At 45.2% G+C, this 25,783-nt stretch overlaps 1 protein-coding gene across 2 annotated transcripts in view; it reads right to left on the bottom strand.

The window, feature by feature from the left end:
* Positions 1 to 613: 613 nt before the first annotated feature.
* The window catches only part of MPP2 (MAGUK p55 scaffold protein 2), a 55,675-nt gene continuing 30,505 nt past the window's right edge, over positions 614 to 25,783 (bottom strand). For both annotated transcript variants that reach the window (XM_063959895.1, XM_063959896.1), the window contains 4 exons: positions 15,181 to 15,342; positions 9,934 to 10,136; positions 7,872 to 8,000; positions 614 to 5,723 (listed from right to left, as the gene is read on the bottom strand). In XM_063959895.1, coding sequence (XP_063815965.1) covers positions 5,547 to 5,723; positions 7,872 to 8,000; positions 9,934 to 10,136; positions 15,181 to 15,342 — 671 coding nt within the window. In that variant the 3' untranslated portion in view covers positions 614 to 5,546. The remainder of the gene's footprint in view (positions 5,724 to 7,871; positions 8,001 to 9,933; positions 10,137 to 15,180; positions 15,343 to 25,783) is intronic.

Here is a 25,783-nt window from a genome sequence, read left to right as displayed (position 1 = left end):
AATCCTCATGTCGACCTTTAGACCTGTCGACCTAGCACATGTCGACCTAGAAACCCTGTCGACCTTCCATCCATGTCGACCTAGTGACTGTCGACCTATAGTGGTCGACCTAAACATTGTCGACCTAGATACTGTCGATTTGATGAACCACACCCAACAAAACATGCATACAGCACTACTATGCCTAACTGGTTCCATTGCTATGAGAGTTCACTACTACCCACTGTCGTAGAAAAGAATTGGAATGCTCTAATTGGCCAGAGCATGGAAACAGATGCTCATTGCCACCATTAATTTTTCCACTACTAATCTAGGCTTTAAGGCACTGTGCTAATTACAGATCATAGCGATCTGTGCAGCAGTTTACACAAATGCCTCTCAGAGGAAACTCCTTTTTTTGACGGATTTCTGTGGTGGGTGTCAAATTGCCATTTCTGTACTAAATTGTGAGTTTTATGCATTTTTGCGGCAGCCTTGAGCATAATAAATCACCACGATTCCGCTGGGGTTTCCAACCAGTTAGGTAAATTTCCCATTACGAATAAACATCAGTCATAATGTTGTATACTGAACATCTAGCATTAGTAAAATATTATTACACAAAAGCCACATCTATATATATATATTATTTTATTTAATCAGAAATGTACAGCACAGAACACGAATACACAAAAAGATTTAACTATTTATATATTGGGGAGATATATGTTGGAGAATTAAAAACCATACATGTTTATTTGGCAGTGTTTTGCTGTGGAGTTATTAAGTAAAACAAGACAGGTAGATTCTAAACGAGGTCACTTCACCACAGTCATCATTCACCTACATACAGTAGCCAGTAGCTTGTTAGTAAACGTATGGCAGAAGAATTCACCTTTGGCTAGACTGACAAATAATGTGGAAAAATGTAATAAAACATGTAGTAAAATTAACAAATTAACAACATGTATAAACTTAAAATGTTGCAGTACTCGGAAATTGTAAATACATATTATATGTATGTGTGTGTGTGTGTGTGTGTGTGTGTGTGTGTGTGTGTGTGTGTGTATTAAACAGTGTGATTATGATTAACCTTACTATTAGAACTATTTTAGAATGTTGGCAACTGTGCAATCTTAGAACAGTATATGGCCGAGTGTACATCTATTTGACGTCATTGCAATGTACAGTACCTCTGCTCTGCGCAATGTTAGACAAAACAATTAGTGTGATCATTGCATATTTTTGTGTAAATGTCAGACTGCTTCAAGACTTTCATTGCAATTATAATACTGACCAAAATAATACCTATTCTTTACTCCATGACAGGCCAATGTACAGTATATACTATAAAAACATTTCTGCAAGAAAGAATTTCCTTTTCAACATCTTTAGAACAAAAAATTTACTTATATTATCTATACAGAAGCCTCTGCTTTCCAACACTCTAGACAAAAAATAAAATAAATAAATAAATAGGGACAACATAACACAAGAGAGATAGAGACTTGGGGCTTGTTCACACAGGAGCTAATACCTTATAAACTTTCCTCATGCATAATGCACACTTTAGATGAATAATAAATGTAATAATAATAATAATAATAATAATAATAATAATAATAATAAAAAACATAATAATAATAATAATAATAATAATAATAATAATAATAATACATATCTAAAGCATATTCCATATACTTTTTATGTGTTGCACATTTACCAATGCAATCTATTAAAAACTAATAGCCACAAAAAAAATTAGGAACTGGGTGAACTACATTCTAAAACTGTAAACATGAAATAGGCTTTTTAAGCACTAGTAAGTGCATTATTAGGGGATAGGTGTGAACATTGATTACACACAATTTTATAGCTCAACCTCCCAAATTTTCTGTCATTTCTTATTTTTTGCTAATCAATAAATACAGTATGTATAATACTGTTCTCATATAAAGCAATACCTTATCTTCTAATGTCCTCTACTTGCTCTATTTCTGTGCTGCTTACTACCACATAAAACTGTATTCTCTGAATGTACTGTACATGATGCAATACTGACTGCATCAGTTTCTATACAGTACCTCTGTTTTCCTCCCTCAGCCCTGCTCCTCAATCACTACCACTAGCTTTTGTGATAATTTTTCAGAAATCAATTACTTTCATTTATAGAACAATGGATCTAATTTACTTTTTAAAAAGGTGGACCATAGAATAGACTACTTCTTATGGATCGAGTGACATGATGGCTGTATAGAGGTGATGGGTACCCATAAAGAACCTACTCGACTTGCTGAATATTATAAGGTGCCTATGATGACTGGTAGTTAGCCTTTCTTAATCCTATCAAGATTTCAGAAACAGATCAAAACAGATCAAATTCCTAGCAAAATTAAATGAATGTTCTTTGTTGTCATTTTACTCCTCCTTTACTCCTGTCGTACACCCAGTGTCACATATATTTGCAATAGACATACAAAATGTTCCTTAAACAAATTAAATTTCTGTTTTTTTTAATGCAATTTCTTCAACAATTTAAGACTAAGGGGCCCATGTATCAAAGGGTGGAAAGACTGACTGGCAGCAAAATGAATTAGCAGAAAGGGTAATACGGCTATTTTACGGGCTCACTGTCAGTGTAGTCTCACCCTTGAGGAGCCTATTCATCACATATAACCACAAAGTTCGAGGACACTTTCACATCACCAGCTTGCCCCCAGCTCCAAATTATGCACCCATTACACAATCTACTTCTAGACCTCCTCAACTTAGTCTGCCTCATAATCACCACTTCTTTCAGCAACCCATCATCAGGAGCATATCCACATCCGGCATTATATTCTGTTTACTGACCTATATGATTTTGTACTATGTCTACTCTACTACAAATGTTCCCCAATGTGTATCAGTGGTGATTTGATGTATGATATCTCCACATACTGCAGTTACAATCTCAAGCATTGCAAGCTATGCAATACATCCAAGATGGCTTCTTACATGGGCGGGAAAATCAACCCACAGGAACTGATAATCTGTGTTTATATATTGTATTTTGGATGTTGTACTTAACCAAAGTGTAATTACATCTCCACGTATTGCTTATCCCACCCAATATAACCTGTGTAGTGTGATCAAGATGGCTGCCTAGTTTGGTACTTTTATGGGTGGGATGAACAATTATGAACTGTGATTCTGTGGTTATCTAGTATCTTGTACTTTGTATTTCAGATTTTATATTCAACCACTGCAATCACTGTATTACACCTAAGATAGTTGCTTCCTATGTAATAAGGTCTCTTTCCTGTTTTCAGTCCTTTTGGAGAAAAGCACTATATTCTAAACATTGTTATTAAGTACTGAACTGAACAAAATAATTTTTAGTGATTTTTTTGTTTAGTAAGGATTTTTTTAAAAAAGTATAGGTCTACTTCCATACCCTGGGAAATAATATAACATAATTCATATCTAGCATATAGCTAGGGGAGGCAGTCATAATGTTGACATTCACAGTGTTGACATTCATAATGTTGACACGACAATGTCGACAGTTATGATGTCTACATTGTCGAGATATCGACTTTGAACATGTCAACATCTGCAGAATGTTGACATTCACAATGTCAACATGTGAAATGTCAAAATTCTGCAGGGTTTGGAGGGACAGGGTTAGGGTGTGGCAGTGGAGAGTTAGGGTTAAGTTACGGGAAGGTAAGGTTTGAGTTAGGCACTAGGGGCAGGGTTAGGGTTAGGCTATGGGAGGGTGAGAGTTAGGCAGTAGAGACAGGGTCTGGGTTAGGTTACAGGAAGGTAGGGTTGGGGTTAGGCACTAGGGGCAGAGTTAGGGCTAGGCTATGGGAGGGTGAGGGTTAGGCACTAGGGGCAGGGTTAGGTTACAGGAAGGTAGGATTTGGGTTAGGCATTGGGGGTATTGTTGGGGTTAGGTTACAGGAAGGTAGGGTTTGGATTAGGCACTAGGGGCAGGGTTAGGGTTAGGCTATGGGAGGGGGAGGGTTAGGCACTAGGGGCAGGGTAAGGTTACAGGAAGGTAGGGTTTGGGTTAGGCATTGGGGGTATTGTTAGGGTTAGGTTACAGGAAGGTAGGGTTTGGGTTAAGCATTGGGGGTATTGTTAGGGTTAGGTTACAGGAAGGTAGGGTTTGGGTTAGGCACTAGGGGCAGGGTTAGGGTTAGGCTATGGGAGGGTGAGGGTTAGGCACTAGGGGCAGGGTTAGGTTACAGGAAGATAGGGTTTGGGTTAGGCATTGGGGGTATTGTTAGGGTTAGGTTACAGGAAGGGTAGGGTTTGGGTTAAGCATTGGGGGGATTGTTAGGGTTAGGTTACAGGAAGGTAGGGTTTGGGTTAGGCATTGGGGGTATTGTTAGGATTAGGTTACAGGAAGGTAGGGTTTGGGTTAGGCATTGGGGGTATTGTGAGGGTTAGGTTATAGGAAGGTAGGGTTTGGGTTAGGCATTGGGGGTATTTTTAGGATTAGGTTACAGGAAGGGTAGGGTTTGGGTTAGGCACTAGGGTCAGGGTTAGGGTTAGGCTATGGGAGGGTGAGGGTTAAGCACTAGGGGCAGGGTTAGGTTACAGGAAGGTAGGATTTGGGTTAGGCATTGGGGGTATTGTTAGGGTTAGGTTACAGGAAGGGTAGGGGTTGGGTTAGGCATTGGGGGTATTGTTAGGGTTAGGTTACAGGAAGGGTAGGGTTTTGGTTAGGCATTGGGGTATTGTTAGGGTTAGGTTACAGGAAGGGTAGTGTTTGGGTTAGGCATTGGGGGTATTGTTAGGGTTAGGTTACAGGAAGGGTAGGGTTTGGGTTAGGCACTAGGGGCAGGGCTAGGGTTATACTTGCTGCCAGAAGTGATGCAAGATCAGCCGGAAGCCCTCATCAGCCTGACTCGAAAGATCTTGCTCGAGCCACAGGACCTGCCAAACCAGGTAAGTCACCACTAGACCACCAGGAATGTTTTGTCAACATTCTAATTATGTTGACATTTCACTGGTGTCGATATGATAAATACTGGTGTGGTCAATGCCAACATGCCAAGCATTACAACCATATCAACATTCTCATACAGTATCAGCATTATGCATGTTGATAATATCTATCACGTCCTATAGATAGACATCCTCCACGTAGCAGATTACTTCTTTAATCTTTTACTCCTACAAATCTTCTCTTTTATTAGGAAACACAATGGATATATCTAAGGGAATATAACACCACTTCATTGAGTTTACAACATTATCACTGTGAGAGAAAATTATTTTTAGAATACAACCTTTCAGGAAATTGCTACTAATGGGAGATGCACAGTAAACCACACACCTTTACCCCACCTAGGGCCAGCTATGTAAATAGTGGGTATCTGTAGACACCATCAACAAGACAGAGAATGAGAGAGGAAATATAGGAAGTGGATGATGGCAACTGAATATATAATGTGTGTTCAAATTGAGGAGCAAGATTTTGGTGGAGGTATAATCCAGATGTGCGTCCAAATTGCTGCTGTCACCTGGCTTTAGGAATCGGTTATTGACTGAGTATGAGGATAGTAAGAGTTCTAGTAGACCCAACTGACAGGGACCCACTGGGGCTCAGTGCGCAGCTTCTCCAGGGCCACTTGAAGTTCCTGAAAACTTTGATCCAAATCCGAGTTGACCAAACTAAGATCAAAATAATGGCAATAGGCTAGCTGTAGACGTTCACTCTCCTCTACAATACGCAGAAGCTCACCATCCTATGAGAGAAGCATGATTGTCTTACGTCATGGAGACATTCAAATAGTGATAGGGAAGCAAATATTGCAGTCAAATATAAAGTAGAATGTAAAAGAAGATGAGGGAGAAGTGGAGAACTTTCAAAGGATTTAAAGAGAAAAAGCGAAAGACATAATAACATGATAAAAATGGACACGGCCTGGAGACTGGTAGGGTTTATCTAGAATTTACAGTGCACTGTCACCTATGCACAAGGGGCCTGATTCAGAGTCTTATACCATGCTGATGTTGAGTGATCTTTTGTTGCTACTGCTTGTGTGTGAAAAACCCGAAAAACTGTTATAGCGCATGCGTTACTCAGAGTGTACACACATAGGGGGTTATTCAGAGATGGACGCAGATCATACTTCCCGCAGCAAGATCTGTGTCCATCTACTCACACGCTGGGGGACGCCCAGCACAGGCCAAGGCTGCCCAGCATATGTGACAGGTGGCGGATGCAGATGCATAGAAGTAAGGATAACCCCTGGCAGTGCAGCCTGGCTACGCTGTCAGGTGGTCTGCCGCCATTTTTCAAATCGGAGCAGCTGCATGGGACATCACGCAGCTGCCCCGAAAATGCTCCCGGCCAACGTTGTTTGGTCTGCCATGCCCCCCCCCCCCCCCCCCCCCCCAATGCCACCGCACCTCCCCACGAATGTCTGCTGCTGTCATTCACACTGTGGCCGCATCCTTCCGGGATGCAGCCATAATGTGTAAGGTCGCGCACTGCAGCCAGACGACCCGAATGCAGCCACTGCGTACAGATCGGGTCTGGATGTCTCCCATAGTCGCTGTTGAGATTCAGACACTCCGTTTCAGAGATGTGTTTAAAGAGTTCTGGGCGTTCCTGGTTGGTGACAGGGAGGTGGCTAAACAGGCACACAGACACTAAACAGACACAATTAGATGGTCCGCCTTATGGGAGTGCTATGGGTGTGTTGGGGGCATGTGTAGTCTGAAGTATTTGCCTACTCAGATGCTCAATCCTTCACTTTGGATTCCATACTTACGACACTAAATCTGCACCTGTCATAAGGCTGGTGCAAGTATTGATCATGTTACCAATTGTGGTGTCTACAGATGCACCAGTTGGGATTACAGCATGTACACTGAAAGAGGGCATCTCAGTCCTTGTACATGCATACGCATGGGTGTACACCAAGGAAGGACTTTGTAGCAGCATCTGTATAAAGTCACAGGTATATGGCCATGGTCTTGTTTTCAGTCACCTCTGAAACAGCACCAATGTCTTTCACCAGGGCCAATATTCATATATTCAGTATACTGTATAATAAAATATCTTTCGTACCTTTTGTTTTGCTAAGTGTCTTTCTGCATTGTTCTGTCCCTGCCTGCATGTATAAATATTGTCTGGCATTTGCACCGCTTACAGTGCTTGGCTGCAAATTCTGTACACTTGCATGGTTTGTACCAAACTGTAAATCAGTCCCTTTGTTTGTAGGCAACCAGTGTAATTCAGATTCAGTACACATTGGCATGAAGTAGTGGCAAGCAAAACTGAGGACTAGCGACAGAACAGGGAAATTGTGATTAAGGGGCTAATTCAGGTTGGATCGCAAATCGTGATCTAACTGCAATAATTGCGTTTGCCCCACGGGCACATGGCCAGGTCCCAGTCTACGCAGGCACCCTCATTTAATACAGGTTCCCCGCAGTATTTACGAACACCTCTGCCTGATTGACAAGCAGAGGCGTTCGTGGGGCAGCAACGCACCGTTTCTGTGGTGGCTGTGGCAGGGAAACAGGCGTGGCGGTGCGAATGGGGGCATGGTGTGGGCGTTATCGGTGCCTCTGCGAATGTTGGCATGGTGTGGGCATTATCGGTGCCTCTGCGTGTCGGTGCCGTTGTGTGTCGGTGCCACTGTCATGTGAAAAATGGCAGCCAGACGACAGCAATAACGCATCCCTGCGATGGATGGCCCTCAGCATGCGAGCAAAGGGTTTGTAAATTCTACTGTTTAGCAGAATTTACAATCCTTACTGAATAAGGTCCTATTAGTGCTTAAAATAAAATGCACATTAATGTGTATGCTCTTTTGAATAAGAGGTGACATTACCACACTATAAACATAAAACAGACATGTTCAAAGTGCACTGACACTTACCGATAATTCCTTGGCTGTCAAACCGGCCTCCACTGCACCCTGATTATTTGATTTCAAGGTCTCAAAGTCTGGAGCCCCAATAAACACAACATATGGTACAAACTCAGCAGTCCTGAGGACTTTCACAGCCTGAGGAAGAAATTAATGGAGGTGTTACCTAGAGAAACAACCAATGCTGAAACCTGCTACTTAGATTATTGACAGTATAGGTATTTCAGGTGTACAATTACATGTACAATGTCTACTTGGTCACATATTATTCCTATACTACACCTTTACTTCTCTAGCCAAAATCACTGTCTCTCCTTCCTCAGTCTTCATTTTTTCCGTGGATACTCTACATTTACAAGTCAAAAAAAATTAGCTGTACAACTAATTTCTTCTGACATTGTTGCCCTGATTTTGCCACCCAGTGCATATAAGTACATGCTCTGCTTCCATTCTACATTTTGATTGTTAGATAAATGGTATTTTGCATATTTTTAGATCTTGATGGAATTGTCACATCTGCAAAAGTAAAACCTGACTTCATTATACTGCATATTGGGGGTCATTCAAATCTGATCGCTGGGCTGCGTTTTTGTAGCTGTTCTCTGTTCAGATAGTTGCCGCCTACACGTGGAGTGTATATTCACTGTGCAAGTGTGCGATCGTATATGTAGCAGAGCTGATAAAAATCAGTTTGTGCAGTCTCTGCGCAGCCCAGGACTTACTCTTCCAGTGCGATTGATTCCTGCTGATCGGAGCCGGAGCTGACGTCAGACACCCTCCCTGAAAACGCTTGAATACATCTGTGTTTTTCCAGACACTCCCTGTAAACGGTCAGTTGCTACCCACAAATGGCCTCTTCCTGTCAATCACTTTGCAAACGCCCGTGCGATCTGCTTTTTCGCACCATCCCGTCGTTGGCCGGCGATGCCTGTTGCTGATGTCCAACGTGTCTGCGTATTGCAGTGCATACGCATGCCCAGTTAGGATCTGATCGCCCACTGTGCAAAAATGCACAGCAACGATCAGATCTGAATGACCCCCATTGTGGATGATTCAGAGTTAGGGGTACAGCACCTTGCCAATACCATGTTGCAGAGGTATTTAGATTTAAGATAAACTGAAATATAAACTGCAGTGAACAATAAAGCATTTGTGGGCTACATGCAAATGCAGCAAGTATTTACCCTGCATACAAAAACATTGAATTTATGTCCCTTATATTACAGCATGGTTTGCCCAGGTGCAAAGTTACTCCTTTTGTTTTCGATTTGCTCCCAACTCAGAATGAGCCAAACGATCTACAGTGAATTGGATCAGCCCCATAAAGTTGAAACAGACATATCTGTTATACAAATGTCTATAGACCTCTCTTTGAGATTGTATGAAATTTGTAAATGACATTGGCAGTTCACCACTTGCATTTTAAGTTTGGTGTTCATGTTTGAAGTTCACCATATGCGATCAATGTTTACTGTGCTCAAAGGGCCTAAATTAGAGGTGGTTGGAGGTACTGCCTGCGCCAATGTTTGGCACTTTGTGTTGGACCAATACTGCGCATGTGGGTCTGCTACACTGGATGCAGATCATCAACAGACTGTAAGTGATTGGGAGTCTGCTGCCATTTGAGGACAGGGAAGGAGCAGGAACGACCTCCATTTCCCAAAATGGAGGTGTGTTGCAGCTGTTTTGTGGGAGTGATGGGAGTGATGAGGCCAGGGTCTTCATCAGAAGGCACCCGACTTGCATGACCCAATTGGTGAGTCTCCAAGAAGGCCTCAATAACACTGGAGCTAATGCCATCTTCAAATGGCATTAGCTGTCATCTGTTGAGGCCAAACACCAGTATAGCGTCCCACATAAAAACCTATGGAGGCTGTCATTGGGGTTAGATATGGAGTGACTGTGGGAGAAATCAGCTGTGGCTCCTCCTTTTAAGCCCTGGGGATGCTTAGATTTTGTCGGGATTCCTCATAATAATACTTTAATAAATATGCCCCTATAAAAGTTTAGGTAAAGATATAATGCTAGTCGTAGAATGGAACCATGATACCATAGCTGTACATTTTCTCACCTGTGGATTGACATCCAGGACGCACATTTTTCCTAATGCCACCACTTCCTGTATTGAGCTGATCTTTGTTCCATAAAGATTGCCCTCATATTCTCCATGCTCCAAATACCGGCCAGCCTTTATGTCTTGCTCCATCTCTGCACGTGATACAAAGGAATACGCCTGACCATCCCACTCTCCTTCCTTCCTTTTCCTAGAGGTGTCTGTAGGGAAAGCGAATGCAATATATTGTACGGGAGGAAATCGGAAGGGAAGCATACATGTTGAGGGGAATCAATTCTCTGGATTATTATCTGAATTTCCCTGCTATGCTATCATTTATGAACCATAGAGTAAGATTGTGACGCTTCACTGCTGGAAAAGTTCTTCATTTACTTCATGTGCTGCCTCAGAGGAGAATGGGGCAGATGTATTAACCTGGAGAAGGCATAAGGAAGTCATAAACCAGTGACATGTGCAAGGTTATAAAGGCACCAGCCAATCCGCTCCAATATGTAAATTAACAGTTAGGAGGTGATTGGCTGGTGGGTTTATCACCTTGCACATATCACTGGTTTATCACTTCCTTATGCCTTCTCCAGGTTAATACATATGCCCCAATGTATGGTAAGTAATTGCAATGGGTACAGGGTGTGCACCCCCTTTTCTGAGAGGCCAGTGTGCATGGCACACCCTGCAGAACATGCTGAAAACGTTTTTCCTTTTCTCTATGGCCATTTCATTTATTAACCATTTTGATTAATAACTTTGAGTATATAGTTTTGGGGAGTATTAATTACTCTGCTGCAGGTAGAATTTATGCATGAGAGTTGTTTATTTTTATTTTTTTATCTGACTATATAATTTGTCTAAAGGCCCATACACACTTGCCGAGAAAATGAGCGATGTCGCTCATTTTCCCCCTTCCTGAGCAAAGTCGCTAATTTTCTTGGCAAGTGTGTATGCCGCCAGCGACGACTGATGCGCATGCATGCTTGATCTGGACTGTCGTCCAGGAGCTCATGCAGAGCCGGCGGCTGCATGATGTCACTGAGCGATATGAGCGGTCATATCACTCAGTTTGTACGGGCGGCTGCAGACCGGCTGCGCCGAGAGGGGAAACATTAGACGATGTCACTCATAGAGCAATGTCGTCTAGTGTGTATGGACCTTTAATTTTTGATATATTTTAAATAAATTGTTTCTGCTCAATATAGTGAGTTTGAAATAGTTACTTTTTACATTATGCTTTCCGGCACTGTTCTTTCCATTTAGGCAGTGAGAATGCAGCAGATTATTTAAAAGAGAACGTTTTAGACTATTACAATAACCTGTGTTTTGTGAACTCGGACATATATTTCCGTGCAAGCGCTGACAGTGATTAACTTGGCAAACAGGTCAATGTTTACATTGCACAGACAGTCCCAGCCAGAGGCAGACCTGGCAATCACCCAGTCCAAACACCTGATTCATGGTTAGTTCTGTGTCACATGGTCCCATGCTGAGTACAGGTGGGTCCTTGTACCAGAAAAGGTGCAGAGTTCAGTGCTGAGAAGATGCAGTTATGTGGAAAACTGGTTAATAGGAAATGTGGCTACAGTACTGTAACTAATGACTGTCTAATGTTGTTTTATGTGACTCTATGAGGAAGCTTCAATTAGAAGCGAAACGCGTCAGAGAAGGTGCCCTATGTGACCCAGTGGACATTGCTTATAGGTCCACATTGATGTGCAGCGCTGCTCGAGATTGACAAGCGGGAGACGGGAGGACGCTATATGCGGCGGCTTGAAGACGGGAGCAAAATCAACTGATCAGTGCCTGCGGTGCGCAGAGCTCCGGGAGCCGGACCAATCCCTCTCTCTCTCAAAGCGATCAAAGGTGTGTGCATAAGAGCCAGACACAGTGGGAGACGGAGGACGCCAATTACGGACTGTGGAAGACGGGAGCTTTCTTCTACAGGTGCTTGCTGTGCACCAAGCCCCGGGTGATATACAAATTTCCTCCATGTATTCTGGATAGCTTTTCCACATGTAAAGAACTATTCATATATATGAGCAATTGGTTAAACTCATTTATTGGTATATACCTAAACTAAGGCTCCATTTTTATTTTTATCACACCACATGATATTTAATCATGAAATATCTATGAGCACATCTAATGGGACTGTCCTATTCGGAGAACAGAAATAAGGACATTGTCAACTTATGATTATTGAATTAGCCCTATGTGGTCACTAGTAGCTATATGATCCACCTCTTATGCTCAATTAATAGGTTTAACATTCAGCTTTTTTACTTGTATGCGCATACTAATTAACTCAATTTTTTATGATTATGTCTATGTAACCTATACATGATTGATCTTTTAGATATTAAAATGATCTTATAATTATTTTATTGAGTGTATTCATGTCATGTTGCCTTTAATTAAATAGCGCAAGGGGTTTTTTCAGTTTGTTTTATGTGAGCGACAGGCTATTCTAAGGTGAAGTCAGGTGCTGTGCCGCTACATGTTTATATTGCACTAAGGTGCCTATTTATTAATATACAATTGGAGTAATGGCAGATTTCTGAGGATTTCTACATTATTAATGTATTGGGGTAATTTAATAAGAGGGTATCGGATATACTGTACTGTATCTGCAGTGCTTGATCCATCCTCAGCCACATTAAGCAGTAAACCAAGCTCTGAAACGCTAAACTTATGGCCCAATAGCTAACTTTACTTCTTGATAGCTTTAGAAAGTGTAGCCTACAGGGGAAGTTTTTTTTTTCATATTTTCTCTTCAAAGGCATCTTCAGATCCCTGCACACTGTGCTCATATTTCTGTCATACCCATTGATTTCACAGCAGACAGTGTTTAAATACGACAGGTCTGCAGAATACAGACTATTGCTGTGTCGAGTAAACTGATCTGCAAATCCTACAGTTTCTGTGTGCACTAACATGCTGAGGACTTTGTACATTCACGTGAAGAAGTAAATGAAATTAAACATTAAAATGTTTGTGTCATGACTCATTAGCAGATGTACTGTTGCTGCACTAAGACAGTTGCTGCAACCCTTGTATATGAAAAAAATCAGATATTTGCACAGTTGAGCAATTTTTTGCTACTGCACATGAGTGAAAACTCCAGAAAACCCCTACAAAGCATTTGTTTCCCTGACTTTACACAGACACGATGTTGCGTACAGATTGCCTAATAGAATATTTCATGTAAACCCATGGTTTTTGTACATATCTGATGGTGTGGGGTCAGAGCAGGCGCAAGACCCATTCTGCACATGTGCAAAGTCGATCTTAAAATATCGCTAGCAGCCCCCTATTAGCCGCCACATTAGTGACATTCTGCGGTGTTTGGGGGGCAGATTTGGGGCAGCACCCAGCACTGTTCTATAAAACAGGGACGTGTCCAGCCCCATTTTGTAGACGTGACGGGTCCAGTGTCTACGTCATCGGAAACAGACTTACCGGATCTGACAGCCAGCTTACACAGACTGATCGATGCCTAAAAACATTGTGAATCGCGACCATAGTCACGATGGTGATCCGAGGCTGTGTCCGCAGACAAATGCATGCAGGAGGCGTCTATCTTCTACAGGCACCTCATACTGCCTTTGCATTTTAAGTACACGGAATTGCACAACCACTTCCTTGCAGCTGTGCAATCCATACAAACATGAATTAGGCCCGGAGTCGCTTGAAATAGAGCAGGAGGTGCACATCCATGGGCATTCCTGGTAGGTGGCAGGGAGATGGCCTGAAGTGTTCACAAAAAAGGCCATCTCAAAGGCATGTTATGGGATTATCACGGGCACGTCAGTGAATCCATCTGCTTTCCTAAATGCAGATCCACAGCCACAGAGGCCATGTTTAGATGAATTTCAGATGGTAAGACTAGGCAAGCCATAGGCTGTTGCAAGTGTCAGTGGTGCGAGTGATGGTGCGCAGATGGTGGAGTGTTCAGAATCACCGACGCAGTGGCGCTAAACACAGACAATAAAAGTGGGTGCCTCAGTATTTGTCCTCTCCACCCCATATTAGCATTTGCATATTATCGCTCCTGTAGTTCTGACAGTGGCCACTGCTGAGGATGCAGTATCGTCCACTTCTGAATCAGGTCCTAAGGCATCTATTTATCATTAGAGTTCTGTATCACACAGTTTCTGTCTATTTATCAATCCAGGGCTCTTGGTGAAACTTAGCTTCTAAGCTGAGATTTTCTTAGTTTCATCGGCAGCCTGAGTGACCAGTGCACATAGAGCCAAATTCAGACCTGATCGCAGTAGCAAATTTGTTAGCAGTTGGGCAAAACCATGTGCACTGCAGGTGTGGCAAATATAACATTTGCAGAGAGAGTTAGATTTGGGTGGGTTATATTGTTTCTGTGCAGGATAAATACTGGCTGCTTTATTTTTACATTGCAATTTAGATTTCAGTTTGAACACACCCCACCCAAATCTAACTCTCTCTGCACATATTATATCTGCCCCACCTGCAGTGCACATGGTTTTGCCCATTAGCCAGTGGTGCAAGTAGAAATATTTTCTTAGTGGTACTGAGTGCTGAAAAATGGGCGTGGTCATGTGTTGTGAGGGAGCATGGCCACATGCTGCTATAGGAGTGGCTACATGACACTAGCGGCGTGGCCACACGACAGCCCTTTTTGGGGGGAATCTGGAGGCAAGGCTAAAAATATATAGTAATGCCTCCAGTATAATAGAAATATATAGTAACGCCCCCAATTTAATAACAATATATAGTAATGCCTCCATTATAACAGGAAAATACAGCCAATGTCGCACTCCCAGAAACCATGACAAAGTGAGAGGAGCCGTCATGCTGCCAAGCACCATGGTCTTGTTGCTTTGAGGCACATTATAATTGTGGTAAGGGCAAAGTGTGTGGCAGGTGGTACTGCGTACCCGCTGCCAAATTCTTAAGGGTACTCCGTACCCGAGCGTACCCGCATACTTGCACCGCTGCCATTAGCTAAAAAATGTGCTGCTGTGATCAGGTCTGAATTAGGCCCATAGTGATTTGAAAAAGAAAATTCAGCAAAGCCTCTCTGGCTTCTTTGGTCCCCATTAACAGGTAATGGATAATACCATCCTGAGCCGCCTTCCGCATAGAGGTCTACAGGCAGGGTTTTGTTTAACCTGATTTATGTATGTTAATTTAATTAATACAAATATGAATATTTAAACACTGTGAATCAAAATCAACAATTTACTGGAGCTACAGTAGGTGAAAAAAAACACTTGCATGGTGTGGTGGTGCCATATCTTAATGGATCAGATGTCAGCAGTTTGTTCTTCAGGCTTCTCCTCCCTACTCCCTGTGCACCGATGAGAATGAGGGTCTTTCTGCGGAAGGGGGGCATTTTTGCAACCTCTTCATATATCAGCAGTTCATGACGGTCAAACTCTGTGGGACAGAAAGGAATGGCAAATTAAGGTGAACCATAAAGCAGCAGAAAGTAGGGGCAGACATTTTATGGGCTTAACAATATTCACGAGAGTGCAACCTATCAACTCACTACTGATATACTGTATAAGGCACACAATTTCATTACTGTCTACAGTATTCTCATTCATTTATATTTACCACACAAAATGTAATTATTTGCTCAGTGAACAAGGCTATACCATACTATAATAGCGTTATAGCAATCTGTAGAAGTTTTACTTACGGCGAAGTTCCCAAGTAAACACAAATGCCTGAAACTTGAAAGAATAAGACAATGGCCAGGTACCTATTGCACTGCTAGACAGTACTCTGCTGGCCCAGCTACCTATTGCACTGCTAGACAGTACTCTGCTGGCCCAGGTACCTATTGCACTGCTAGACAGTACTCTGCTGGCCCAGGTACCTATTACACTGCTAGACAGTACTCTGCTGGCCCAGGTACCTATTGCACTGCTAGACAGTACTCTGTTGGCCCAGGTACCTATTACACTGCTAGATAGTACTCTGCTGGCCCAGCTACCTATTGCACTGCTAGACAGTACTCTGCTGGCCCAGGTACCTATTGCACTGCTAGACAGTACTCTGCTGGCCCAGGTACATATTGCACTGCTAGACAGTACTCTGCTGGCCCAGGTACCTATTGCACTGCTAGACAGTACTCTGCTGGCCCAGGTACCTATTGCACTGCTAGACAGTACTCTGCTGGTCCAGGTACCTATTGCACTGCTAGACAGTACTCTGCTGGCCCAGGTACCTATTGCACTGCTAGACAGTACTCTGCTGGCCCAGGTACCTATTGCACTGCTAGACAGTACTCTGCTGGCCCAGGTACCTATTGCACTGCTAGACAGTACTCTGCTGGCCCAGCTACCTATTGCACTGCTAGACAGTACTCTGCTGGCCCAGGTACCTATTGCACTGCTAGACAGTACTCTGCTGGCCCAGGTACCTATTGCACTGCTAGACAGTACTCTGCTGGCCCAGGTACCTATTGCACTGCTAGACAGTACTCTGCTGGCCCAGGTACCTATTGCACTGCTAGACAGTACTCTGCTGGCCCAGGTACCTGTTGCACTGCTAGACAGTACTCTGCTGGCCCAGGTACCTATTGCACTACTAGACAGTACTCTGCTGGCACAGCTACCTATTGCACTGCTAGACAGTACTCTGCTGGCCCAGGTACCTATTGCACTGCTAGACAGTACTCTGCTGGCCCAGGTACCTATTGCACTGCTAGACAGTACTCTGCTGGCCCAGGTACCTATTGCACTGCTAGACAGTACTCTGCTGGCCCAGGTACCTATTGCACTGCTAGACAGTACTCTGCTGGCCCAGCTACCTATTGCACTGCTAGACAGTACTCTGCTGGCCCAGCTACCTATTGCACTGCTAGACAGTACTCTGCTGGCCCAGGTACCTATTGCACTGCTAGACAGTACTCTGCTGGCCCAGGTACCTATTGCACTGCTAGACAGTACTCTGCTGGCCCAGGAACCTATTGCACTGCTAGACAGTACTCTGCTGGCCCAGGTACCTATTGCACTGCTAGACAGTACTCTGCTGGCCCAGCTACCTATTGCACTGCTAGACAGTACTCTGCTGGCCCAGGTACCTATTGCACTGCTAGACAGTACTCTGGTGACCCAGGTACCTATTGCACTGCTAGACAGTACTCTGCTGGCCCAGGTACCTATTGCACTGCTAGACAGTACTCTGCTGGCCCATCTATCTATTGCACTGCTAGACAGTACTCTGCTGGCCTAGGTACCTATTGCACTGCTAGACAGTACTCTGCTGGCCCAGGTACCTTTTGCACTGCTAGACAGTACTCTGCTGGCCCAGGTACCTATTGCACTGCTAGACAGTACTCTGCTGGCCCAGGTACCTATTGCACTGCTAGACAGTACTCTGCTGGCCCAGCTACCTATTGCACTGCTAGACAGTACTCTGCTGGCCCAGGTACCTATTGCACTGCTAGACAGTAGTCTGCTGGCCCAGGTACCTATTGCACTGCTAGACAGTACTCTGCTGGCCCAGGTACCTATTGCACTGCTAGACAGTACTCTGCTGGCCCAGGAACCTATTGCACTGCTAGACAGTACTCTGCTGGCCCAGGTACCTATTGCACTGCTAGACAGTACTCTGCTGGCCCAGGTACCTATTGCACTGCTAGACAGTACTCTGCTGGCCCAGGTACCTATTGCACTGCTAGACAGTACTCTGCTGGCCCAGGTACCTATTGCACTGCTAGACAGTACTCTGCTGGCCCAGGTACCTATTGCACTGCTAGACAGTACTCTGCTGGCCCAGGTACCTATTGCACCGCTAGACAGTACTCTGCTGGCCCAGGTACCTATTACACCGCTAGACAGTACTCTGCTGGCCCAGGTACCTATTGCACCGCTAGACAGTACTCTGCTGGCCCAGGTACCTATTACACCGCTAGACAGTACTCTGCTGGCCCAGGTACCTATTGCACCGCTAGACATTACTCTGCTGGCCCAGGTACCTATAGCACCGCTAGACAGTACTCTGCTGGCCCAGAGTACTCTGCTGGTACCTATTGCACCGCTAGACAGTACTCTGGTGACCCAGGTACCTATTGCACTGCTAGACAGTACTCTGCTGGCCCAGGTACCTATTGCAGTGCTAGACAGTACTCTGCTGGCCCAGCTATCTATTGCACTGCTAGACAGTACTCTGCTGGCCCAGGTACCTATTGCACTGCTAGACAGTACTCTGCTGGCCCAGGTACCTATTGCAGTGCTAGACAGTACTCTGCTGGCCCAGCTATCTATTGCACTGCTAGACAGTACTCTGCTGGCCCAGGTACCTATTGCACTGCTAGACAGTACTCTGCTGGCCCAGCTACCTATTGCACTGCTAGACAGTACTCTGCTGGCCCAGCTACCTATTGCACTGCTAGACAGTACTCTGCTGGCCCAGCTACCTATTGGACTGCTAGACAGTACTCTGCTAGCCCAGCTACCTATTGCACTGCTAGACAGTACTCTGCTGGCCCAGCTACCTATTGCACTGCTAGACAGTACTCTGCTGGCCCAGCTACCTATTGTACTGCTAGACAGTACTCTGCTGGCCCAGGTACCTATTGCACTGCTAGACAGTACTCTGCTGGCCCAGGTACCTATTGCACTGCTAGACAGTACTCTGCTGGCCCAGGTACCTATTGCACTGCTAGACAGTACTCTGCTGGCCCAGGTACCTATTGCACTGCTAGACAGTACTCTGCTGGCCCAGGTACCTATTGCACTGCTAGACAGTACTCTGCTGGCCCAGGTACCTATTGCACTGCTAGACAGTACTCTGCTGGCCCAGGTACCTATTGCACTGCTAGACAGTACTCTGCTGGCCCAGGTACCTATTGCACCGCTAGACAGTACTCTGCTGGCCCAGGTACCTATTGCACTGCTAGACAGTACTCTGCTGGCCCAGCTACCTATTGCACCGCTAGACAGTACTCTGCTGGCCCAGGTACCTATTGCACCGCTAGACAGTACTCTGCTGGCCCAGCTACCTATTGCACCGCTAGACAGTACTCTGCTGGCCCAGGTACCTATTGCATTGCTAGACAGTACTCTGCTGGCCCAGGTACCTATTGCAGTGCTAGACAGTACTCTGCTGGCCCAGGTACCTATTGCACTGCTAGACAGTACTCTGCTGGCCCAGGTACCTATTGCACTGCTAGACAGTACTCTGCTGGCCCAGGTACCTATTGCACTGCTAGACAGTACTCTGCTGGCCCAGGTACCTATTGCACTGCTAGACAGTACTCTGCTGGCCCAGGTACCTATTGCACTGCTAGACAGTACTCTGCTGGCCCAGGTACCTATTGGACCGCTAGACAGTACTCTGGCCCAGGTACCTATTGCACTGCTAGACAGTACTCTGCTGGCCCAGGTACCTATTGCACCGCTAGACAGTACTCTGCTGGCCCAGGTACCTATTGCACCGCTAGACAGTACTCTGCTGGCCCAGCTACCTATTGCACTGCTAGACAGTACTCTGCTGGCCCAGCTACCTATTGCACTGCTAGACAGTACTCTGCTGGCCCAGCTACCTATTGTACTGCTAGACAGTACTCTGCTGGCCCAGGTACGTATTGCATTGCTAGACAGTACTCTGCTGGCCCAGGTACCTATTGCACTGCTAGACAGTACTCTGCTGGCCCAGGTACCTATTGCACTGCTAGACAGTACTCTGCTGGCCCAGGTACCTATTGCACTGTTAGACAGTACTCTGCTGGCCTAGGTACCTATTGCACTGCTAGACAGTACTCTGCTGGCCCAGGTACCTATTGCACTGCTAGACAGTACTCTGCTGGCCCAGGTACCTATTGCACTGCTAGACAGTACTCTGCTGGCCCAGGTACCTATTGGACCGCTAGACAGTACTCTGCTAGCCCAGGTACCTATTGCACTGCTAGACAGTACTCTGCTGGCCCAGGTACCTATTGCACCACTAGACAGTACTCTGCTGGCCCAGGTACCTATTGCACTGCTAGACAGTACTCTGCTGGCCCAGCTACCTATTGCACTGCTAGACAGTACTCTGCTGGCCCAATTACCTATTGCATTGCTAGACAGTACTCTGCTGGCCCAGGTACCTATTGCAGTGCTAGACAGTACTCTGCTGGCCCAGGTACCTATTGCACTGCTAGACAGTACTCTGCTGGCCCAGGTACCTATTGCACTGCTAGACAGTACTCTGCTGGCCCAGGTACCTATTGCACTGCTAGACAGTACTCTGCTGGCCCAGGTACCTATTGCACTGCTAGACAGTACTCTGCTGGCCCAGGTACCTATTGCACTGCTAGACAGTACTCTGCTGGCCCAGGTACCTATTGGACCGCTAGACAGTACTCTACTGGCCCAGGTACCTATTGCACTGCTAGACAGTACTCTGCGGGCCCAGGTACCTATTGCACCGCTAGACAGTACTCTGCTGGCCCAGGTACCTATTGCACCGCTAGACAGTACTCTGCTGGCCCAGGTACCTATTGCACCGCTAGACAGTACTCTGCTGGCCCAGGTACCTATTGCACTGCTAGACAGTACTCTGCTGGCCCAGGTACCTATTGCACCGCTAGACAGTACTCTGCTGGCCCAGGTACCTATTGCACCGCTAGACAGTACTCTGCTGGCCCAGGTACCTATTGCACCGCTAGACAGTACTCTGCTGGCCCAGCTACCTATTGCACCGCTAGACAGTACTCTGCTGGCCCAGCTACCTATTGCACCGCTAGACAGTACTCTGCTGGCCCAGCTACCTATTGCACCGCTAGACAGTACTCTGCTGGCCCAGCTACCTATTGCACCGCTAGACAGTACTCTGCTGGCCCAGGTACCTATTGCACCGCTAGACAGTACTTTGCTGGCCCAGGTACCTATTGCACCGCTAGACAGTACTCTGCTGGCCCAGGTACCTATTGCACCGCTAGACAGTACTCTGCTGGCCCAGGTACCTATTGCACCGCTAGACAGTACTCTGCTGGCCCAGGTACCTATTGCACCGCTAGACAGTACTCTGCTGGCCCAGGGTGAAAGTGTGGGTATGTAGCCAAATGATTTGCAACAACATGGCCCTGTACCTCCTTGCAAAAGTCCACAAATTGGTGTTTAATGGGGGTAATTCAGACCTGATTGCTCGCTAGCGTTTTTTGCAGCGCTGCGATCAGGTCAGAACTGCGCATGCATATGCACCACAATGCGCAGGCGCGTTGCACAGATACAAAGCGGTTCTTTGCCGTGCAGTAGATTTGTGCAAAGAATCCATTCTCACAGGCGATCGCAAGGTGATTGACAGGAAGAAGGCGTTTGTGGGTGTCAACTGACCGTTTAATGGAAGTGTTTGGAAAAACGCAGGCATTCCCAAGCGTTTGCAGGGCGGGTGTCTGACGTCAATTCCGGTCCCGGACAGGCTGAAGTGATCACAGCGGCTGAGTAAGTCCTGGGCTACTCAGAAATTGCACAAGATCTTTTTGTACCGCTCGGCTGCACATGTGATCGCACACTTGCACAGCTAAAATGCACTCCCCCGGTGGGGGTGACTATGCAAACGCAGGACAGCAAAAAACAACTAGGGAACGATCAGGTCTGAATTACCCCCAATATATAGTTTGCACACTGCATTATTTATCTGGCCATAGCATGACATTTTATGTTTACTAGAGATGAGCGGGTTCGGTTCCTCGGAATCCGAACCCGCCCGAACTTCATGTTTTTTTACACGGGTCCGAGCGACTCGGATCTTCCCGCCTTGCTCGGTTAACCCGAGCGCGCCCGAACGTCATCATGACGCTGTCGGATTCTCGCGAGGCTCGGATTCTATCGCGAGACTCGGATTCTATATAAGGAGCCGCGCGTCGCCGCCATTTTCACACGTGCATTGAGATTGATAGGGAGAGGACGTGGCTGGCGTCCTCTCCATTTAGATTAGAAGAGAGAGAGTGAGATTGAGACAGAGACACTTGATTTACTGGAGCTTAGGAGTACTAGAGAGTGCAGAGTTTACTAGTGACTGACCACTGACCAGTGACCACCAGTGCAGTTTTATTTAATATAATCCGTTCTCTGCCTGAAAAAAACGATACACAGTGACTCAGTCACATACCATATCTGTGCTCAGCCCAGTGTGCTGCATCATCTATGTATAATATCTGACTGTGCTCACACAGCTTAATTGTGGGGGAGACTGGGGAGCAGTTATAGGTTATAGCAGGAGCCAGGAGTACATACATATTATTAAAATTAAACAGTGCACACTTTTGCTGCAGGCAGGAGTGCCACTGCCAGTGTGACTGACCAGTGACCTGACCACACTGACCACCAGTATAGTATACTATATTGTGATTGCCTGAAAAAGTTAAACACTCGTCGTGTGACTTGTGTGGTGTTTTTTTTTTTATTCTATAAAAAACTCATTCTGCTGACAGTGTCCAGCAGGTCCGTCATTATATAATATATACCTGTCCGGCTGCAGTAGTGATATATATATATTTTTTATATCATTATTTATCATCCAGTCGCAGCAGACACAGTACGGTAGTTCACGGCTGTAGCTACCTCTGTGTCGGCACTCGGCAGTCCATCCATAATTGTATACCACCTACCCGTGGTTTTTTTTTTCTTTCTTCTTTATACATACTACATCTCATTATCATCCAGTCTATATTAGCAGCAGACACAGTACAGTACGGTAGTCCACGGCTGTAGCTACCTCTGTGTCGGCACTCGGCAGTCCATCCATAATTGTATACCACCTACCCGTGGTTTTTTTTTCTTTCTTCTTTATACATACATACTACATCTCATTATCAACCAGTCTATATTAGCAGCAGACACAGTACAGTACGGTAGTCCACGGCTGTAGCTACCTCTGTGTCGGCACTCGGCAGTCCGTCCATAATTGTATACCACCTACCCGTGGTTTTTTTTTCTTTCTTCTTTATACATACTACATCTCATTATCAACCAGTCTATATTAGCAGCAGACACAGTACAGTACGGTAGTCCACGGCTGTAGCTACCTCTGTGTCGGCACTCGGCAGTCCGTCCATAATTGTATACCACCTACCCGTGGTTTTTTTTTCTTTCTTCTTTATACATACATACTACATCTCATTATCATCCAGTCTATATTAGCAGCAGACACAGTACAGTACGGTAGTCCACGGCTGTAGCTACCTCTGTGTCGGCACTTGGCAGTCCATCCATAATTGTATACCACCTACCCGTGGTTTTTTTTCTTTCTTCTTTATACATACTACATCTCATTATCAACCAGTCTATATTAGCAGCAGACACAGTACAGTACGGTAGTCCACGGCTGTAGCTACCTCTGTGTCGGCACTCGGCAGTCCATCCATAATTGTATACCACCTACCCGTGGTTTTTTTTTCTTTCTTCTTTATACATACATACTACATCTCATTATCATCCAGTCTATATTAGCAGCAGACACAGTACAGTACGGTAGTCCACGGCTGTAGCTACCTCTGTGTCGGCACTCGGCAGTCCATCCATAATTGTATACCACCTACCCGTGGTTTTTTTTTTCTTTCTTCTTTATACATACTACATCTCATTATCATCCAGTCTATATTAGCAGCAGACACAGTACAGTACGGTAGTCCACGGCTGTAGCTACCTCTGTGTCGGCACTCGGCAGTCCATCCATAATTGTATACCACCTACCCGTGGTTTTTTTTTCTTTCTTCTTTATACATACATACTACATCTCATTATCAACCAGTCTATATTAGCAGCAGACACAGTACAGTACGGTAGTCCACGGCTGTAGCTACCTCTGTGTCGGCACTCGGCAGTCAGTCCATAATTGTATACCACCTACCCGTGGTTTTTTTTTCTTTCTTCTTTATACATACTACATCTCATTATCAACCAGTCTATATTAGCAGCAGACACAGTACAGTACGGTAGTCCACGGCTGTAGCTACCTCTGTGTCGGCACTTGGCAGTCCATCCATAATTGTATACCACCTACCCGTGGTTTTTTTTTTCTTTCTTCTTTATACATACTACATCTCATTATCAACCAGTCTATATTAGCAGCAGACACAGTACAGTACGGTAGTCCACGGCTGTAGCTACCTCTGTGTCGGCACTCGGCAGTCCGTCCATAATTGTATACCACCTACCCGTGGTTTTTTTTTCTTTCTTCTTTATACATACTACATCTCATTATCAACCAGTCTATATTAGCAGCAGACACAGTGCAGTACGGTAGTCCACGGCTGTAGCTACCTCTGTGTCGGCACTTGGCAGTCCATCCATAATTGTATACCACCTACCCGTGGTTTTTTTTTCTTTCTTCTTTATACATACTACTTCTCATTATCAACCAGTCTATATTAGCAGCAGACACAGTACAGTACGGTAGTCCACGGCTGTAGCTACCTCTGTGTCGGCACTCGGCAGTCCGTCCATAATTGTATACCACCTACCCGTGGTTTTTTTTTCTTTCTTCTTTATACATACTACATCTCATTATCATCCAGTCTATATTAGCAGCAGACACAGTACAGTACGGTAGTCCACGGCTGTAGCTACCTCTGTGTCGGCACTCGGCAGTCCGTCCATAATTGTATACCACCTACCCGTGGTTTTTTTTTTCTTTCTTCTTTATACATACATACTACATCTCATTATCATCCAGTCTATATTAGCAGCAGACACAGTACAGTACGGTAGTCCACGGCTGTAGCTACCTCTGTGTCGGCACTCGGCAGTCCATTCATAATTGTATACTAGTATCCATCCATCTCCATTGTTTACCTGAGGTGCCTTTTAGTTGTGCCTATTAAAATATGGAGAACAAAAATGTTGAGGTTCCAAAATTAGGGAAAGATCAAGATCCACTTCCACCTCGTGCTGAAGCTGCTGCCACTAGTCATGGCCGAGACGATGAAATGCCAGCAACGTCGTCTGCCAAGGCCGATGCCCAATGTCATAGTACAGAGCATGTCAAATCCAAAACACCAAATATCAGTAAAAAAAAGACTCCAAAACCTAAAATAAAATTGTCGGAGGAGAAGCGTAAACTTGCCAATATGCCATTTACCACACGGAGTGGCAAGGAACGGCTGAGGCCCTGGCCTATGTTCATGGCTAGTGGTTCAGCTTCACATGAGGATGGAGGCACTCAGCCTCTCGCTAGAAAAATGAAAAGACTCAAGCTGGCAAAAGCAGTAGCACCGCAAAGAACTGTGCGTTCTTCGAAATCCCAAATCCACAAGGAGAGTCCAATTGTGTCGGTTGCGATGCCTGACCTTCCCAACACTGGACGTGAAGAGCATGCGCCTTCCACCATTTGCACGCCCCCTGCAAGTGCTGGAAGGAGCACCCGCAGTCCAGTTCCTGATAGTCAGATTGAAGATGTCAGTGTTGAAGTACACCAGGATGAGGAGGATATGGGTGTTGCTGGCGCTGGGGAGGAAATTGACCAGGAGGATTCTGATGGTGAGGTGGTTTGTTTAAGTCAGGCACCCGGGGAGACACCTGTTGTCCGTGGGAGGAATATGGCCGTTGACATGCCTGGTGAAAATACCAAAAAAATCAGCTCTTCGGTGTGGAATTATTTCAACAGAAATGCGGACAACAGGTGTCAAGCCGTGTGTTCCCTTTGTCAAGCTGTAATAAGTAGGGGTAAGGACGTTAACCACCTCGGAACATCCTCCCTTATACGTCACCTGCAGCGCATTCATAATAAGTCAGTGACAAGTTCAAAAACTTTGGGTGACAGCGGAAGCAGTCCACTGACCAGTAAATCCCTTCCTCTTGTAACCAAGCTCACGCAAACCACCCCACCAACTCCCTCAGTGTCAATTTCCTCCTTCCCCAGGAATGCCAATAGTCCTGCA

This window comes from Pseudophryne corroboree, chromosome 3 (assembly GCF_028390025.1).
Source record: "Pseudophryne corroboree isolate aPseCor3 chromosome 3, aPseCor3.hap2, whole genome shotgun sequence".
Classification (NCBI taxonomy): domain Eukaryota; kingdom Metazoa; phylum Chordata; class Amphibia; order Anura; family Myobatrachidae; genus Pseudophryne; species Pseudophryne corroboree.
Note: the sequence above shows the minus strand (reverse complement) of the source record. Positions and strands in the feature narration are given on the sequence as shown.